Source organism: Cydia pomonella, chromosome 15 (genome assembly GCF_033807575.1).
Source record: "Cydia pomonella isolate Wapato2018A chromosome 15, ilCydPomo1, whole genome shotgun sequence".
NCBI lineage: Eukaryota > Metazoa > Arthropoda > Insecta > Lepidoptera > Tortricidae > Cydia > Cydia pomonella.
In genome coordinates, this window is record NC_084717.1 from 15,034,154 (window position 1) to 15,055,648 (window position 21,495).

The 21,495-nt window shown below is 35.8% G+C and overlaps 1 protein-coding gene across 2 annotated transcripts in view; it reads right to left on the minus strand.

Annotated features, from left to right (window-relative positions):
• Window positions 1–1,642: 1,642 nt before the first annotated feature.
• The window catches only part of LOC133525968 (arylalkylamine N-acetyltransferase 1), a 60,345-nt gene continuing 40,492 nt past the window's right edge, over window positions 1,643–21,495 (minus strand). For both annotated transcript variants that reach the window (XM_061862421.1, XM_061862419.1), the window contains exons 2-6: window positions 16,325–16,464; window positions 15,295–15,475; window positions 9,966–10,171; window positions 4,401–4,587; window positions 1,643–3,227 (exon numbers count right to left, since the gene is read on the minus strand). In XM_061862421.1, coding sequence (XP_061718405.1) covers window positions 4,404–4,587; window positions 9,966–10,171; window positions 15,295–15,475; window positions 16,325–16,401 — 648 coding nt within the window. In that variant the 5' untranslated portion in view covers window positions 16,402–16,464 and the 3' untranslated portion in view covers window positions 1,643–3,227; window positions 4,401–4,403. The remainder of the gene's footprint in view (window positions 3,228–4,400; window positions 4,588–9,965; window positions 10,172–15,294; window positions 15,476–16,324; window positions 16,465–21,495) is intronic.

Here is a 21,495-nt window from a genome sequence, read left to right on the forward strand (position 1 = left end):
AAGTATTAGCAATCAGCTCTATGCTACCATTATATAGATCGTGTCATTCACGAAGAGGCGTGCCTTGACACCTATTGTCATGTTATTAAAGGTTAAATTTGACAAATCTACGCGTCATCGTGGATAACAGGAGCTAACGTCTTTTTCAAACTCGAAGGGTAGGCTGCAACATCACATGTCGAAAACCAATTTGTGACAATGTAAATTAGAAATTATTTTTTACGATTCTTGGTTAAATCTTCAAAGACCATATAATCGATTCTTTTGGTGATTATTTATGTTTTTGAGTAAATATACCTTCACAATTTGACGCGACTGTAGCGATTTGATACGAGCGGAATCGATTCGGTCGATAAGTAGAGACAAACTCTATTGCAATTGATGACTGCTTTACATAATAAAATTCAACGATATTCAAATTTATATTTTTATTTTTATAACTTTATAATATATATTTTGGTGATTTGTTTCTATTATAATGATATATTCTAAGCTAATAAGATAGGTATTTTGTCCTATTGGAATTCAAGTTATTTTGTTGAAAAAGTATTGGTCTGAAACGTCAATGGAGTGGAATGAAAAAAAAAAAACAAATGTCACCCTACCCTTCGCATTTAGAAAACAAGCATGATTTTAGTATTGTCATTGAAATTCTGGAAATAGGTTTAGCAAATTTTAGCTTAATCAGAAGCCGGGAAGTCGTTAAAATTTATAATTCACTGAATTTTCAGACATTGTATTTTGATAATTTTAATTTTTTCTTAATAAAATTACGACCGCAGCAGGGTTAATATACAAAATAAAACGCTGAATTACTATTATATTTTATTGACAGATAATGACTTCATAATATATTTTTTTATATTATTTTTTTTATTCCATTCGGTGTCGAGACCCTTGGTCCGTGGGGCCCTGGCGCTCTGAGTCTCTTCAAAGATCTGTCTAAGAGACTCAGAGACGCCACAGGAGATCAAAGAGCTGGCAGCTTCCTCGCTCAACGCATCAGTCTAACGATCCAGCGAGGAAATGCTGCCAGCGTCTTCGGTACTATGCCGCAGGGGCCATTTTTAGATTTATTTTAGTTTTATTTTAGATTTAATTTAGTAATATTTTAGTTTTAATTTATATTGTGTTTTTATATTAAGAATGAAAGTTGAGTAAAATCGTTTTATGTAGATTCAGTTCTGCTTATAACATAAAATTTCGCACTCTCTTTTTTTATATTTGAGTATAAATTGACGAATAATGTTTAGACCTTTTTCGACGTCGTACAATAAATTGTGTAATTATTTCATTCTTAAATATATCTTAATTCATAAATAAAGTTACATAGAGCATAGCTTAATATCACCTTAATACATTCTAGTAATTTTGTAAATTTAGTAAACAAACTAAAATTCGAATAATGTTTAGACCTTTTTCGACGTCGTACAATAAATTGTGTAATTATTTCATTCTTAAATATATCTTAATTCATAAATAAAGTTACATAGAGCATAGCTTAATATCACCTTAATACATTCTAGTAATTTTGTAAATTTAGTAAACAAACTAAAATTCAAATGGACCCAGATGGAACCCAGGGAAGATATTTTTGGTAGAATTATCTATATTATATATATTGGTCATTTAGGATTTTATAAAAAAAAATAGTTTACAATGATTAACTTTAATATACGTCAAAAATTTAAGATACGATTATGGAGTGTGGATTAAAAGGAGTAAAATCTTTTATGGTAGAACTGTTGCAAAAGTGTCCACCTGTCAGCTATAAATAATAGTTCGAAATCTTTCCAGAGTAGCGCTAGAGTAGCTAAGAACCTAGGCGTTATTGACGGAGTGGAGTGCGCTGTCTATGATTAGATTTTTTTTGTTCAAGTACTCTAGGTATTGTAGCGCCACCTATTTAAGGTTTTTTGATGACACTTTTTGGTACATGGAGATTTCATTCCTTACCTCCACCTTCCGTAGATACGATATGGATAAAATATGTCAGTGTCAAAAGTGACGTTTTTGTTTAAAGAAACTGTTTTGAAACTTATCTTTATAATGTTTGACGTATCTTAAAGTTCGAATTGCGCCGTTTGTTAGGTGGTGCCTTAATGAGGCTCTTCCTAAATCTTTATTTTGGCGCTGCAAGCGCTATGCTCGCTTACTGTCTAAAAGGAACTACTAAATTATCACTTAAATAAAACTTATCATTAATCTTAAATATTTGCAGATTGTTGAATATTAAATAATTAATCATGACCATCCAATCATCTGAAAAACCTTAAGAATTATTAGCCTCAAGAAGAGTCAAATACTTCTTAAATTGAATGTCTATATTGTCTATTACGCACCTATTACCGATCACAAAAATCACAGTTTAATTTTTCATTTGATCGATTGCAACAGAATAATACTCGTTTTAAATTTTCGAAATGTATACGTACCTGAAATAAATTAATTAACTTGACTAGCCAATGAAATTCACATTGCACATCCATTTAGACATATTTTCACCATCTACACGCAAAAGCAATCATTACGGGGCCTTATATCAGATGCACAAATGTCGAATTTCGCTGAATTTTGAATTGAATTTTGGTTTTTAGGTACAACCTAAACTCAATTGAAAAAATTATATCAAAAATCAACTTTCTTTTTTTATTACAATAGGTACCGGGTACGCTTTATAATGGCTCTAAACTCGGAGTTGTTTGGTTGTCACCTAACTGTGGATTGCTAATTCAAATTTGTTGATCACTTTGCTTGAAATTTTCACATTAAGTGCCCCGTTTTGATTGATTTCAAGTGTATCTCCTATAGCCCGTTGACTTGTATTCTCCAAGGAGTGATAGTAAAGTTACTGTTTTATTTGTTCTTAATCTTAGTACATTATATGTTTGTCAACATTTTAGACGTCTACGTCTAAAGTGTATGATATTAATATCATGAAAACAATTGTCAGGTACAAATAAGAACATTTTAACTTTTGAGAAGTTAAAGAGCCAGCTCTTCACAATCAAACTTCTTAGGGTCTACATTTTAAGACCAAATCGACATGTCTTTGCTCTTTACGATCTACGTTCTACTATTCTAGTTCCTTTCTAATCCCTGCGATTTTAGGTAACTTGCTAGTTTCTAAATGTTTGTGCACCTTACACACTATTCTTGCGTTTGTTGTCCTAAAGCTAAATTACATTCTTGGGTAACTTCCGTGTTGCCAATCTTCCCGAAAAATCCTGCAAAAAAGTTATTATGAAATTAGTAAATAAACTGTAGGTACTCTCTTAGGTGTATCATCGCAAAAAAGTGTAGGACGCTGGTGATGTCGATTATGTTTGATGAACTTTAGAGGCTGAAATGGAACTGGCTGCATTATTGTTATTTAAAAAAACGGGACTTAATCGCGGTTTTAATTAACTTAATTGCATCACCAAACACCCAAACAGGATAAAAAAGTGGTTCAAGTATACATTTTTGGAGCTAAAGTACTCTTCTAGCACTCTGACACAGAAGGCCTCCTAGACCTAGGTCTTTTAATTCAACAATATCTACTGATTGATTGGTTGGTATGGATAAGAGTTGAGGTACGCGACCGTACCCTATGGAAGTTTAAAGCATTCATTAGCGACCGCTGAGTATTTAGGTAGTGTTCGGACATAGGAAATTACTCGCTCTTCACAGGTTCTTGATGTAAACTCGAGCCTCCAGATGCGGGGCGTCTGGTGGAGGAGCGTAGGAAGGTCCACATATGCGACGGAATATACTAACCCTGCAGGAGTTTAAGGCGTTCTGGCGTGTGATTACTCACAATTCAAAGGTTCTTGATGTAAGTAAACTCGCGCCTCCAGATGCGGGGCGTCCGCATCCGCATTTGTGACGGAATATACCCCGCGGCAGTTAAGACGCTCAGCAGCGGCAGCAGAGTAGACATTTTTTTTATACTACGTCGGTGGCAAACAAGCATACGGCCCGCCTGATGGTAAGCAGTATCCGTAGCTTATGTACGCCTGCAACTCCAGAGGAGTTACATGCGCGTTGCCGACCCTAACCCCCTACCGCCCCTTGTTGAGCTCTGGCAACCTTACTCACCGGCATGAATACAACACTATGAGTAGGGTCTAGTGTTATTTGACTGCGGTTTTCTGTAAGGTGGAGGTACTTCCCCAGTTGGGCTCTGCTCTAGATCTGGAATGACATCCGCTGTGCTGTGAAACTGAGACTGAGGTAGCGTCTGGATTACTCACTCTTCACAGGTTCTTGATGTAAACTCGAGCCTCCAGATGCGAGGCGTCTGGTTGGGGCGTAGGGTAAAACCGCGTACTTGACGGAATATACGTTGCGAAAGTTAAGACGCTCAGCAGAGCGGCTGCAGAGTAGACTGAGGTAGTGTCGGGAGATAGATTACTCACACTTCACAAGTTCTTGATGTAAACTCGAGCCTCCAGATGCGGGGCGTCTGGTTGAGGGGCGTAGGGCAGGTCTGCATACGCGACCGAGTACACTTTGCGGAAGTTAAGGCGCTCGGCAGCGGCAGCGGAGTAGACTGAAGTGGTGTCCATGCGGAGAGCGCCTGCGCCGACCGCCCGGGCTACTCGCCTGAAAAGATGGATGGATAGTGTTCATATTAAGTAGGTACTTAGAAAACGACAAGTGTACTGTTAGTGCTTGAGAAAGAGAACTAGGCTCTCCGAAACATGTCGCGCCAGTGACTAAAACACGTGAGTATAAACCGTAGAAGTAGTTAAATGTTAGTATGTCTCACGGCAGTTTAAATTCGACAAGTGTAACATTGGTATTTTAAGTATAATGTTTTGATATTTAAAAGTTTAGATGTGTAGACGGTTACTCCTCAGATTTCGATACAGATAGGTAGACCTGGATTAGGACATTTCTTTTAAATTGATGGTGTAATACTGGGTTTGAAAATGACTGCAGGAATAAGGGAAAATTATACAGCGTTAAAACGCGGGCAGAGGTGTGAATAATATATTGATCAATACTCGTACCATCATTCATGTCATGTCATGTGAGATAACTTTATACGAAGGGAACGAATGGATATTGCAATCAGTTTGCTTGGTCAACTCATAAGGGATAGGACGATAACGATAAGTTCTCATTTAGATATCGTTTGTGTGTCGTATAATTTACAGAAGCAGCTCGATTCGGGCAACCAATGTCACTTTGACGTTAGAAATCGGAATCGAAATAAACGTCAAAGTTGACATGTCGTTTAGTTATCGATATTTTACAGATCTTTCCAAGATCTTAAACGTGTCTTAATCATTCTTCGAATCGGGCCGCGAGTCTTTTTTATATTCAGGAGATATCGAATGATGAGAATCAGTGGACAAGACGATTTGCTGTGATTGTTGGGCTAGGCGTCTTTCCGCTTTATTTCTTCTACTAGTACTTTTTTATATCTTGCAGTTTTGTACATTTACTTATTCGAGTTAGGTATAGGCCCATTAACTTATAACCTATAACTTAATATTAAGTACCTACATCGCTTTTGAGTAAATAAGACAGACCAACATCAAGTCAAACTATGGAAATAGGTAACAAATAGACTCACACTTTATTACACAGCATATTACCGATAATTTCCAGAAATATTTACATATTCACCAACGTATCATACTAATATGTATCATAAAGCCACTAATATTTTTACGTGACATGGCAAATTCACACTACAATTACACTTTAGCTTAATTTGGGCACTTGTCATAGTCAGTTCTATTGTTTGATAAAATCAAGGTTGGGTTACGTATTATGTAATTATTTCCTATGATATTTTTAAATTTTCAATTGCTCCTTTTGTCCCCGAATACGGAAGACATATGTTTTATTTTTCAAGTAGGCATATTACAACGCGTTTATGAACGACAAATAAGACGTCCAATAATACGGAAGATACTAATTTCATATCAATATTAGACTATTAGTGCGATGCAATATGTTAATTAGACTGCATTCGAAATGTACCTACAAATTGATCTCAGTTTCACATCATTCGCAATTTAAAACCACACCAATATTTTATATATATTTTTAAAAAGAACAAAAGTATATATATACAGCAATGTTACGGTTCTGTAAAATGTCTACCCAATTTCAGTTATGCAATGTAAGTATATGGTAATTTTTGCATTTTTGTAATGAATAAAATGAAAATCGTTTTCTTGGCAACTAATGGCAAATAAAAATAATTGTCATAAATGCAACCCGCTGATGTGGTAAGTGCTCGAATGCTCTCGTATCCGAGCAAACGTCCTACGTAAGTCTCTTTATCATGATGTTAATGAAACTGTATCATGTAACATTATGACTAAGGCTAGTCTCATTGTCATGACCCATTTCGTTTAGTTAAAACAATGCAATGATGCACATATAGGATGCGTCTAGTTATGCAAACTGCACAAGGTACAAAGTTCGCTGTTTACGATAACACTCGTGGGAATATATGAAGTAGGTACGCCATCGAATTAAATACTCATAGATCCGACGTGGACATTTGAAAACATGTCTATAGTCCGATTATAGTGTTATGATTATCATCATGATATCAAATAATCATCGATTGCTGCCAACAGATCACATCCCCCCGTTTTCTTAGCCTTTGAATTCGTGGAGCTTGTACGCACAAACAGATCATTTCAACTGCAAGTTAGAGCATGTAAGTCAAATTGCAGTCATTGCTCCCGTACACATTTAGCGTGGTAGCGCGGAGCGTGGCTACTTATTTCAGTTGTATCCTCATCTATAACTTGTTGATACGTACTCGTGTAAATTAAGAATATCTGTTACAAAATAGTCCTAGGGGTGAACATGTGCCGGTCTAGTATATAATGGCAAAAGATGCAATAAAATACTTAGTGCTGCTCGCGGGGTAATATTATAAAATATAATATCTTTGTACCTCGCGCCGCTGTTCGCAAACGTAATGCGTAGTCTGTTTACGAATAGTCTGTACGGTTAAGACCAAGATCTCATGACATTGAGCGCACTAGCTACGGAACCTGTATAGGCTGTATACGTCCCACTACTGCATGGATACAACAGGTCTCATTGTATGAAAAAAAATCTTTATGGTATGCAATAAAACGTATATGCAATTTCACTCACAAGCAATAAAACGGTTCCGACTGAAACAAAGACATCCATTTTAATTGATTTTGAGTCTAGCTTGCCTGCGCGTGTGGAGAGGCGCTTGCGCAAGAGATTTCTATCGTTAGATTCTTTGCTAATTGGCCAATGACATAATAATAATAATGTTGCGCTATTGTTAGATAACTGCGCCACAGGAACATTGTTAAGGTATATTTTCGAAAACATATACCTACCTATAAAACGCTAAAATATTTATATGAATTTAAATATAAATTGATAGGTGTAAACTAGTGCCTACGCCAATTCTGCGGATAAGTTGTCAAGCGGACCCCAGCCTCCCACGAGCCGTAGCAAAATGCCGGGACAACGCGAGGAAGAAGAAAAAGAGGTGTACAAAACCACCAAGATTTGAAACTCGATTTTAGTACAGTAACCCACACATATGATGTGTTAAGCGATTTAAAGTGTATATAAAAGCTTTCAATATGAATATTACTTATGCATGGCTGAATGAGTAACTCCACAGGTAAAATTAGACGTAATTGCATTTAATAGTCGCGTCGTTTTGTACTGCCACGTCCCGTGACATCAACAATTCTATTGAGATGTCGCCTGATGAAGATTTACTTGTTACTCCTATGCAATGCAATTGACGTAAATACTCGTATATCAAGTATAAAGGTACACGGTAGCTGCATCCGTTTCTAGTATTATTAATCCTTTAAATCTTTGTCATGTCATAGGAGTAATTTTCTGACAAATTCATAAATAACAAAAATTTTAATCTATTCAATTGATATATGAAAAACAGGTACTAGATAACTTAAGTGCCTTCTAAAAATCATAAAAGTACTGAAGCCAAACGAGCATAAACATCAACTTTAATTATTTTTGTACACTAACTAGGAAGTTTTTCAAGGTAATATCTTGTAAGTAGGGTTAATAAAATAGACTACACTTCTCTATATAGGACGTACGCATTTTCGCAAAGCAAGGTCGGAAAATGGTCGGATCGAAAGGCGTAACACGGCTCATACAATATGCTGCCTGTTTTGATCGCGGTTATTCTGAGTTTACCACTATTTCATCACCAAGTTTTTACAAAGTATTTACTAGCAACTTTAACAATACGATTGGGAAGGGTAGTATAGATATTATTTTGTCCTTGGTAATTTCATACAAGCGTTTACCATACTGCAGCTAATTAAAACATTTAAAACTTTTGCCTTTTGGGGTTCTATCGCTTAATTTTCAGGTTTTGGTTATATTTACACTGGTCTTGGAGATATTGTCTGCGATCATGACTGTCTTGTCAGTGAAACTTGTCTTATATTATCACGAAAAAGAAATTGGTGATAAAGCGTATATAATGGTGTAAGGAAATAGAAAGACAAAATAAACAGTCAGTGCTTTAAAAAAAACAATGTTAAAAGTGAAACATAAAAATATTGCAAACATTATCATTATCTACAACAGCATACGTTTGTAAGCCAGTAAACTTCTGAGAATAACCCAGCCGGCGCATGCGTTTATTGAATGGAGTTTCGTGTCCTCTGGCTGGGTTAAGTTTAAGGTTACGTCGTTACATTGAGAACTTACGATTAGGTTTATATATTACGATATTTTTCACACACTGCTGTGACTAAAGATGTGCGAGGTGCGAAAAGTTTCCAAAAAGATGGAAAAGGTTTCGCATATTTCAGGAAAATCTCACAGGAAACAAATGTCGTTTCCCATACAAAAATAAGTGAATTTTCCGAATTTTTTGCACGTGGAATTTTTGGGAACTTTCTGACGGCCCACCAGTAATTGTGGCTGTTCCGAAACATGTAGCTATTACAGTTGTCAACTTTGGAACATGCGAATTTGATTGCATTTTAATATAATATTTTCTTCTTTAGTATTTGAATCTTTTCGTTTCGATTCTTTTTCGCATAGAGCATAAGGGGGAGGGAAGGTATAAATAATGGAGCAAGATTAAGTACGAGAACCGGCCAAGAGTGAATGTAGACTACGGTCATTAACGGCAAAAAAACTTTTGCAGTTTTTCCTGTTCTGTATTAATTCTATGCATTATTAACGATGCATTGCTTACTTATTGCTTGCTTTAGAAACAATAAAAAAATTCATTAAACTGATGAGTTATTTCTTTCGATGTAAATAAATAAATAATACAGATGATATAGGAAATAAAATAATAAACTGGTCAAAAAAATGCCATAAAAGAATAGGTTTATAATTGATAATAGATCTCCATGTGTTTCGTTTTTGTGGCGGTAAATAAATTCAATAAACAAATTGACAAAAAACTGCCATAGAAAAATTGAGGTTGATAATAAATATCCACTTCTTTGAATATAGGTACGAATAATTAGAAAGAGCTGTAAATTGACAGTTACGGGCATGTAGTTCATGAGATTACGGCGCTTTTGTATAAATCATTCATAGGTATATTTACGTGGCCTGCATGCATTTTCTTTTCTTTTTTATAATGATAAGAGCCAAACGAGCAGATGAATTGCCCAATGGTAAGCAATTACTGTAGCCCATGAACACCTGCAACACCAGATTTTCTTGAAGGTTTGAAGGTCGCATCGGTCCGGAAATACTGCGAGCGATAAGCGTATAAATACCTAAGTAAGTCTAAATAAAAAACATCTGCTGTCAGGTTACTTTTATTAATTCTGGATACTTGTCTTCAGTCCCCCTTATTCAGGGCTTTATTTTTCTGCATTCTTTGGTTCACGGGTGGCCACTCAAAAACATTTCTGCTCCAACGGCTATTAGCTATTACATACCTATATACCGAAACTGGCAAAGAAAAGTTAGTAGAAAAAAATAACACTAGTTTTCGCACTTACTCTGTCTCCTCGCAAAGTATTCTCATAAGGCCCTGACCCCGCCAAGCCGAGTGCGTGGAGGCCACCCTGAGCTCCACCACCTTGTGGCAGTCCTCGGGTACCTTCTCCCAGATCCTCGCCTCGCGGTCCAGGTGCCCTAGCACTTTGAGTATCCGCCGGAACTTCGGGTTCGGACAGTCTTCGGATTTGTCCGTGTAGTCTGCTTCCTGTGGAAGGAAAGGATTGTTATGTCGCTACAAAGATAAATGAAAGGTATTCTGCCAGTTTTAAAAGCTATGATGCCCAAACCTAAATACAAAAAAGTCTAGTGATCATATCCACATCCATCCAAATTTGACATTTAATTGACAATCCTCACATGACATTATCCGCGTATCACGTGATAGAATCGTTGCGGACGCGATACCTATTTACTGCGCCCTAAAGACGACGGTTTCCTCAAATTTATAATAAAGTGATATAATTTAATATGTTCAAGTTAACATTTTAAAACAGCTAAATACAGGGTATTTTTGACCACTAGCCATATTTTGCGAGGTGATCCTAAGCAATTTTTACTACGATGGGCTTGAGCAATTTAAACCCCGAAATCGCGAAAAAATATTTGTCTGTTTCATACATTTTGGCTGATCAGGATGTCGTTGTTTTCTATGAGAGACTCAACATTTTTCATGATTTCGGTGTGAGTCCCGAATTTAAAATCTCTCAGTATGACCTACATATATACTTACCTCGCAAAGGTTAAGAGTTGAAAAACACCCCGTATAAATGAAATATAATATATTGGTTATCCATATCACGTAGAAACAATTCATAGAAACAATTATTATTAGAGCCCCGTTAAGCACCATAAGAAGGCCCTTTTATACTAAGGTAACATAAACAAAAATATAATGAGCAAGTTTTAAGGAAATTTATCTCTGAGACGACGAGTATTAAAAGTAAAGCCGCGCTCTTTTAAAACATAAAAAATATCAGATGTAATAATTATCCCGCTTGTTGTTGCACTTTTAGTAAGGCAACATAGTAATGTTACTGTATCTCATTTTGATTGATTAGGTACTGGTTATTATTCCTCGGAGATGTCGAAAGGTTTTTGAGCTCACTGGCTTTGTGAAAAATCTTATGGATTTAGGGAATACTTGTTTGTACTAATTATATGTTTATATCATTAAAGTGTTGAATTACGTGATTTGTATCAGCGCTAGACCGGATCGAGTGGTGGAGCGGAACAGCCATTCATTTTGGGCCTTGAACCTTTCCTGGTACTCGCTCTGTAAACGTGAAAGGAGTTTCCCTGGGCAGAATGGGCGCCATAATCGTAGAATAATAAATATAATAAGGACATTCTTACACATATTGACAGTCCCACAGTAAGCTCAATAAAAGCTTGTGTTGAGGGTACTTAGACAACGATATATATAATATATAAATATTTATAAATACTTCAATACATAGAAAACACCCATGACTCAGTAACAAATATCCGTGCTCATCACACAAATATATGCCCTTACCAGGATTTGAACCCGGGGCTATCGGCTTCATAGGCAGGGTCACTACCCACTAGGCCACGCCGGTAGCCTACTCGTAACTTATGTTATTCATAAAGTAATAGTTAATGTTAAAGATGTGAAAGTATGTATCTAACTCTGCCCTAAATATTTCAGCCACAGAAAGTTTTCAATAATTTGAAAGTACCTACTTGGAAACTTCTGGAAAACGCCGCAATTATCTAAAGTTAGTTCCTAATTTCGAATGATTAAATATAGCGACTTGTGGTTGGACATGAGAATTTTCTGTTTTCAACGATACTTTTTACCGTCCCTACAAAAATATAAGAAAAGTAAGGATCTTGGCAATATATTATCCCTCCTGGACTATCCATTCAAAAATGTTCTTTTATTTGTCAACACCATAAAACCATTTTTTTTTAAATGATGCCTGATGGTAAGCAGTCTCCGTAGCCTATGTACGCCCGCAACTCCAGAGGAGTTACATGCGCGTTGCCGACCCTAAACCCCCCCCCCCTCGTTGAGCTCTGGCAACCTTACTCACCGCCAGGAACAACACTATGAGTAGGGTCTAGTGTTATTTGGCTGCTGTTTTCTGTAAGGTTGGGCCCAGTTGGGCTCTGCTTTAGATCTGGAATGACATCCACTGGCTGTGCCCTACCACACAAAGCGAGATGACATTCACAATGCCCATACCTCTTTTTTGGACGTAATTTAAGGACGTACCCGGTTCCAAGAATCGTTACCCTGAGGACGGACATAGACAATTTTGTTTTCTGATATGTTACCTAAACCTTATTTCGCTTAGCCGGAGCTGAAGTTACAAGCACAGTTAATAGCAAATCTGCCAATTATATATTGCATATTGACGAGAATCATTAATTGCTTCGTTATTTTCCATTGTTCCGAGTAAGTACCTCGTACCGCGGGTAATCATTATATTATTCTAGTCTAAGTAAGTCTAAACACAGGTTTCCCATGTTTACTGATCAATGCAAATATACGAGCACGTAAAGACGCAGATCGCATGTTGGTGATATTAATCAAGCTTAGTAATCAATTGCAACTAAATTTTAATAAAGTATTTGCCTTTGTATTAAAATGTCAAACTGCTTTTGATACTTACTGCGTACGTATATATAAAATAATAAGGTATTTTAAACAATTAGGCAGAAGATTTTAATGTTTATTGGAATGATACTAAATGAAATTAACATAAAAATAAAACGTATTTAATTGGTATATTTTTGAAATATATTAAGTAGGTTTTTATATGATTCACAAGGTAGTTTTAGCCGTGTTTATTAAATTAGAATTTCACTAAGTTCATTTATTTACCTCCGGGTTTCTTTCTTTCTTATAAAGGTCTCGCAAAAGCTTTCGCAAAACCTTGCCCGTAAAAATCGCACTCAAATAGAATAGTTACTTTATCCTGAACATCGCAGATAATGCCGCAATCCCTGCCTCTGCGAGCGACATAAAATCAATAACTAATAATAGGCACGTCCCGCTTCAGGTACGAAACATAATCCGTAGTTCATTGTATTCTTTTTATGCTTTTCACTGTAACTAACCACTGATATGGATATAAATAATAATGTAAAAACGTTGTACATACAAGTGGTAAATGAAGAAACAGACAAAAACAAAGTAACAACATATTTTACATAACATAACATAACAACATATATTAGCCACGAAACGGTCTCGAATCGACTTAGCATGGTGCCAGGCTGGCTGGGCTAACGCTGGCCTGGTGGATTGGTGGTCTTGGTCTTGGATATGTATGTGTTGACTATGTTGTATTGTTTAAAAAAAAATGCATGCTGTCTTCAGATAGCTGATGAAGGTGGAACATTTATTAACCTTATTTTAAGACCTGTAACTAATCCTTTTTCTGTCGATAAAAAACGAACCTGAATCTGGGTACAATTTTTCATTTCAATTCAATATACAGAAGTCAATACACAACATTTTTACACACGTTGACTAACTCCCACAGTAAGCTCAATAAGGCTTGTGTTGTAGGTACCTAGACAACGATATATATAATATATAAATATTTATAAATACTTAAATACATAGAAAACACCCATGACTCAGAAACAAATATCCGTGTTCATCACACAAATATATGCTCTTACCAGGATTTGAACCCGGGACCATCAGCTTCATAGGCAGGGTCACTACCCACTAGGCCAGACCGGTCGTCACAAATTAATTGCCAATTCAAATATTAAGGTAAATGCCTTACAGTTTGGCGAGGCTTTAATTTGAGATACCTTAATACTTATACTATATTGTATCTTAATAATTAAGTACCTACTGCACATACACTTTCGAATACAGGGGCCATAAAAACAAATGCTTTAAAATGCATAAAGAATAAGTAATATACACCGTGTTTTTTTTCCGTTAATTTCAAGGGTGCATCCCTGAGCTTAAATTAAGTAACTTTCTCAAAGACACCGGTATTCTAATGAACTCCATTTCGGAGATAATCAATAATTATTTTTTATCTTATAAGACCCTTACGAGCCTTAGGGCCTGTTTACATATTGATTAGTGTTTAGTACGAGTTGATACATTTGCTACTAAACGTAAGTTCTATCTCGGACGATTGATGTTTCTAAATGACATTGATATGTCACAGTTTTCAATTGTTTGGTTGAGTTAAATGTAATACCCGTGTAACAACAACGCTATATGCAACATTATATTACTTTCTATAAAATATATATATTTTTTAATTAACTATGCCATTTAGTTTCCTTAAACGTACTTATCGATACCCCGAAGTTAACGGAATTCAATAAAAACACAGTGTATAAGAAAGCCTTGAAAATATCCAGAGTTGACTGTACGAGGGTTGACAAGGTCGAATACTTTTCCATTTGATCCCGACCTTCCCTTTGCGGCGAGGTTCGAAATCCGATTATGGAGGGAAAACATGACATTTTCGGGAGATGACCGGTGATTGAATAGCGGCCCAGGAATGTAAATAAAAGGATAATGAATCGCCGTGTTAGCGGGAAATGGCGCTTTATATAAATATTGAAAATACGGTAAATTTATTTATATCCTCTACTTTCTAGTACCTTGTTGTACATGTTGCTGCATTTGTCACCCTCTTCTCACTCTCTCCTCTCATCCACTCAAAGGTTAACTGGAAGAGATCCCTTAAAGGGATAAGTTCGCCTTTGTACATAGCTTTCCCTAATTGTAAGTTACTTTTATTATTCGTTACTGTACAATTAAGATTTTACTACTACTAAGTACTACTATAAATTATGAAATACATAATTATGCCTGGTCAAAAAAGGTGATAATATTTTTTGCAAAAAATACTCTGTCAGTTTACCTACTTTTCGTAATTCCGAATACTGACCGATACCTACTGACAGTCGACTAAGCGTTTCAAGTCATAATTAAATCGAGGCAGACACACCTGCAAGATATCCGATCACACCTGCACGGAAGTGACAACAAAGAACAATCGCTTTCAAACATGCTTACTAGCAATACTTTTGGCGAACTATTCATGCTGAATTCTAAATTAAGTCTCTAATTTCATATGTGTGTTGTAATCAAAAGTCGGTTGTGCTGTATAGAGCAAAAAAGACTCAAAAAAATGCAAAAAACGACTACACTGCCCTTGAGTTCCATCAGCTGACACATGGAGCTGGTCGAAAAGGCTCTTGAGTTGGCTGGTTGCTTTTGAGGGGACGATTGCACAAAAGGTCCCAAAGGGGTCGAAGCGTATCCGCAATGGCCCCCGAAATAATAAGATACTTATATAAGATGGAAAGTCTTACCTCTCGCGTAACGATGCCGTTCAATATCACACCAACCATTTCGCCAAGGTCGTCAAAGGCTCCAATGGACACTCCATAAGACAACGACGAAGCTGAATACTCTTCCAAGTCTGGGCAACGGGACTCCGGGGTCTCTAGTAGCTTGACAGCTTGGTTCATGGGCTCATCGCGGAAGAAGAACCTGGGAAATTTTTATGTGATGAAGTGACATAACATGTATATACTTGTATAGGCATTTAGTTATGCACAGAATTTTATGATTCCACATAATATTATTCCTATCTCATGACTTGACCTTGACTTTACCTCAGATATAAAGGAGTCTACTACGAAAACGATCATGCGTGAAATATTTAATTGACGCACATTTACGTCAAAAATACTTCACATAATAACAGGTTTACATTGTGCAAGTGCAAGTTGCAGAACGTTTCCAAGAAGTCGTCGTGCTCAACGAGGGGAGGGAGGGGGTTAGGGTCGGCAACGCGCATGTAACTCCTCTGGAGTTGCAGGCGTACATAGGCTACGGATACTGCTTACCATCAGGCGGGCCGTATGCTTGTTTGCCACCGACATAGTATAAAAAAAAAAGTTGGACAAGTCTGAAAATTACAGGAAATCAAACAAGAAATAAAGGAAGTTTTTCACCCTGAAAATGAAAAGTTTCGTTCTACGCACATAAATGCTTTTTGTTTGCATTTGTCATCCCAATTCATTTCGATCAGCGTTTGTACATGAAATCTTGTCATCTTGGCAAGACCCATTATTATTTTAGTTTCGATTGATTGACTTTTTATAAACGATTTTCAAGTGACTACAGTCGTGTAATAGCTAACCTCTCAGGGGAAGATGTACGCATATCGTCTCAGGAAGGCGAGTATCTGCTCCGTGTTATCTTTGGTGAGTTTCTGCAGCGTGTAGGAGAGTTTGAGCGGCATCTTTAGCGCGATGCGTGGGCGTAAGGACAGCTCCGATTGCTGCGCCGGGAGCTCGTCCGCGAGCTGTAAGTACACGTTATACATATGCTTACCGTCTCAGGAAGGCCAGCGTGAGCTCCGTGTCATCTGTGGTGAGTTTGCGCAGCGTGTAGGCGAGTTTGGGGGGCATCTCCGGCGCGATGCGCGGACGCAGGGACAGCTCCGACAGCTGCGCCGGGAGCTCGTCCGCGAGCTGCAAGTGCATATACATTAGGAGTGAAATGATTACCTAAAGTGAAAACGGAAAATAGAATCCCATCAAAATGCAAGTTTTAATGATCAAAACGGAAAATAGAACATTGTGAGATCTCATGTATGTAGGTACTCTCATGTAAGCAGTGGCTTCCCATTCAATTGGATTGCTTGACAAGTGTGTGAAGTGGGTATTTCCCAATTTTGTCCCCCATTTTGCAGTTTTTCACTGTTATTAGGAAAAACAGTTGAAGTTACAACAAAACTGCCAATGAACAATTTATTCTTCATTAAATTATCTACAATAGTTGCCTTTAAAGTAGATATGTTGCTGGGAATTACACTTTTCAAATTATACGATGTGCAAGTTTTGACTAACGATTTTGTTCTGCCATATATCTTAGTATCGGGAACCTGAGTAACATAAACAAGTAATAAAAGCTTTATATGTCAAGAGCTAGGCTATGGACACGGACAGGCTATTTTTATTTCAAATAAAGTATTTAAAAGTATGTTCCTTATGATTGAACAGCCATAATTAACTGTATGACACATACAATTAAAAGATAACTGCATAAACGGTCTTGTCATTCTTACCTTAATCGGAGTCTTGACATTGCCTGCATAGTCTCGTAAAGTAAAGCCGACCCGACAGGCAATCTATTACTCTATCGACAAGTCGGATAAACTGACTTATGTTGACAAACCTTATAAATATTTAAACTACATGATATAAAATACGTGGATCCTATTATATACAATTTATATGTAAAAGAAGACTAAATTAAAACTAACTATTACCAATTTTTAGCGTTAGGCATGTTACTGGTACCTCAACTGAAATCGAACTGTCGGGAGAAAGTGGCAGTGGGTCGCAGGCGCACTATTCCCGCGTAATGACGTCATTAAAATAGCTCCCGTTTCGTTGAGAAAAGTGCGAATTAGAGTCAAACAGTGCATTGCAAAGTTATGCACATGTGGGGTAGGTATTATATATTATGGAAGCAGATAATATACCTTAAATTGATAATACACAACATTCTAAAATACCTATATTACAATTCAACGGCTAAATAGCAAACAAAGAATTTAAAATTACTATTAATTCATGGCATTAGCATAATCAGAGACCAGCTGTAGATACTTGAATTTTAAGCTCGCCTGAAAGGCGATTGTTTCTGAAATTAGGTTAAACGCTGTCACATTCCGCCCTTTACCGTTTATCCAGTTCAAACACCTTCAAGGGCATTTGACAAAAGCTTAAGTACCTGCAGCAAAAGTATCTTAACATTACAGATATATCATTCGGTTTAAGAAAGCGTCCTCGGCCCGTATAAATAAGTTTTTCGGAACTTGTGTACGAAATATCATTTGATGTTTACCAGTCGCTTTTCGGCGAAGGAAAACATCGTGAGGAAACCGGAATAATCCCAATTACCCTCTTGGTTGGAAGGTCAGACGGCAGTCACTTTCGTAAAAACCAAGTGCCTACGCTACGCCAATAGGCCGCCAATTTTTACGACCAAAAAAGGAAAACTCAAGATAAATAGAAAGAGAGAGAGAGAGCAGATAACTAAGGAACATTTCCAAATGCAAAGATCTCGGAAACCTCACACGAAGCTTCTCTATCGTATCTATGAATATTAAGTTTGAAATTTTGAATTGAATTGAATAAAATTGAATACGATAATGTCACAGATATTTAAATTTATAGTTCCGAGTACCTACTTTTTCGACTTTTTGTAAACTTTAGTTGTTACTGAGTGATTTAGCCATGCATTTTCAATCTGTTCACATTTTCTGCAACCTACAAGTCACAGTAAACGTTGTCGCTGATTATTATCGGCCATTGTAATATCAATTAATTTATCTCCGTGTCGAATCGTGTAATAATTTGCATTGAATTACTATGCAGCGGACTAGCCATAGTTTTTACTGGGACCGTTTAACTTTAGCTTTTTACGACCAAAACGTTTTTATGTTTCTATAGTTCCTGGCTCTTAATGCCCAATCTAGTTTGATTACTTATTTATGGTGAAGTAAAAACTATATGATTGACATTTTAACATTTTAGCTTTATTTATAGAACCATTGATCTGACAGTTTAATCCTGTAATAGATTTTTTTGGTTCAATAATATTGTGTATACATAATATATACTCGTATTCTATACCTAGAACTTATCGCTGTCGATTTGTAGTTTTTGTAACGTCTCGGTGAGTTATCAGCAAATCACAAGTGTATTTTTATTTATGTACATGTTTTTTAACAGGTTCATCGAAGTTTCATATTGTCAAGCATGTTTTTGCAAGTCGAAAGCACTCAGGAATTGTATTAACGTGACCTAATTATGTATATATTTTGATCGACTTTTTGATTACTTTATTTGTGTTATTTTCCATATTGAAACTGTTGAAATATAAATTTGATTACTTATAATAAGTAGGTATTTAATTCTACCATCTTTGCCATTCTTAGTTAACATCGAATCGTTTCAGCATGGAACAAAATAAATCAATGTCTCAAACATTATTCTATATAACCGACAATTCATCCGGCTGCATAAATAGTGGATTTAATATGGAATGACTTGATTTATTCCTTTTTCGTCACGACTTAGGCATAATTGGCATTTGCTTGTTTATAGTGGGCGACAATAAGTATGTACCTATTATGAATCGTGTGACTATGCTATTATGTATACCTAAAAATAATTACATCTAAAAAATAAGCGAAAAATGTTAGTAAATGTTTCGGGTAATATTTTATTTGTGCCTGTTCGAGCGTCAATGTCAGGATTGCCAGGATCTGGCATATTTAGTTTTATTGTAATTAAATATAGGTATGTATATTTTAGGGACATGTAATATATTTAAGCAGCCTTAAGTACAAACACGTTGTTACTGTTTGTAATCACTAATGTTACAAAATATTACAATAAATATATGCAGATTTGGGAAATATTCTGTTTCCTTTCTCGTAATTGCCGGAAAATAGGACGCCTTACAAATAACAAGTATCAGGGTGGCTGCGAAGACTCAGGAAAACGATTTTTCCTACAAACAAACCTTTAGAACCATCTTCATGGGCTTTATACATATTCTTACCTACGCAACGTACACAGCACAATACATATTGCTCATTTGAAATGATATCGGTTATGTATATTTTAATAGACTTCTATGCAGGTCGTAAATCTGTAGGTAGGTACGTAGGTATAAAAAGTACCTCTTCGTCATACATAAATGCGGTAACTACTTATTTTTACAAAAGTAAAACATGGCAAAATAAATTGTAGTAATAAGTAACCATACTATGAATATAACTATTCTACACGTATTGTTTCAATCGACAACTTGCCATAAATTTTCTGAACAATAGAGTATTATGTTCAAGTGATATTTTATTATCCTTTTACATCTCTAAAATCATATAAAAAGTTATTGTCGTGATGTTGTTGTGCTAAGATGGTGTGGCGCGGCAGTAGTGGCATAGGTACGGAAGTTATTTCGAATGCCTGTAACAGCTACATTTATGGTAAGGTTTATGTATTCCAGAAATAATATGTTGCCTTATATTGACATTTAATATAGCTGCAATTAGTATTACTATGCCAGGAAGGATGTGAAGTTGTATTTCTAGTTGTTGTATTGATGGATAAGGATGTGCTGATTAAATATTTTAACGGTGTAACTTGTACAATGTGCAATAGGAAGGCAACCCAACCTGCATATCATAGGTATTATAATAGGTTAGGGTTTTGTTTTATTTTACCTACCTATAAATTTGACGTGCCTTGTTTGATCACTTGCACTTTATTTAGCATATAACTCTAACTACATTTAACATTACAATCAAGATTTAGTTCTTGCGTTATTCCTTTAAACCGTATGCCAGACGCAAAATACAAAAAAAAATATATAACAACTACCACGCCTATGCTTTCATATTTTTTTATACCTGTCAGCACAACGAATGTTCAAATCCATCAACGTGTTAATATTATAAACTCGCTGCTAGCCATAAAAAGTCGCCTTTTAGACTAGCATATAGAATGCAGCTTCGAATGCAGGAAGTACCACTAAGAACCAGTTTTACAAATGCCAATTGTATTTATATGCAATTGTGGCACAGACCCTTAGTGTAGAAAAGACCTTGAGCTCTAGGTACAATACTTTTATTAGGGAACTAGATTAGGTAAATATAAAAAAACGCAGCGTGATGTGTTACAGATAAATGGCCAATTGCACCATCCTCATTTGACATACTGATCTACCTCACTCCGCAGTCAAATATGAATTTTACCCATACAATATTTTTTGCGAACTCTTTAACGGTGACAGATACATAGTTTGGTGACACCGACTTTTAATCATTACTTAGTGGGAAACGTTGTTTCGGGTCAACATAAAGGAAAACTTATATTATATGTTTGTAAACAAAGATGTGTTCACTTAAAAAAAACTATTTAAATATACATCTGTATGTGTATTGCATATACTCCACAACCCCAATAATAATAAATTTGTTCACCTGTTTTATAAGTGTAATTTTCATCTTGATATTACAAAAAAATTGTTAGGCACGAGTATACCTACTCGAGTATTACTACGAGTATATTTATGCATTCTGTATATTCTAGTTATTTTATATTATACCTACAAGCCTTACTTCCTGAAACGTTACCTAATTTTTTTCGGAATTTTATTATAACTATAGTTAACATTTAAATTGCAAAGTAATTAAATTCGTTATACTTATATCAATTTATTGTAAAGTTTTTTGTAGTAACTAATTGGTTAGGTATGTAATAAAACTATTTTATTATAAAATGATGTAATAATTATAATTTCAATAAAATTCTAGGTTGCTGTAAATAGTAGTTGCTTCATTTGCTGGCTTAAAGCTGCCAGGTTTTGCATAAAATATAATAAATTTTTACGATATTGATAAATTAAATTGATTTTTTTTATTGCGACAAATGTTATTAAAGTGATTAACCGATAGCATTGATCAAAATAACTGTCAATCT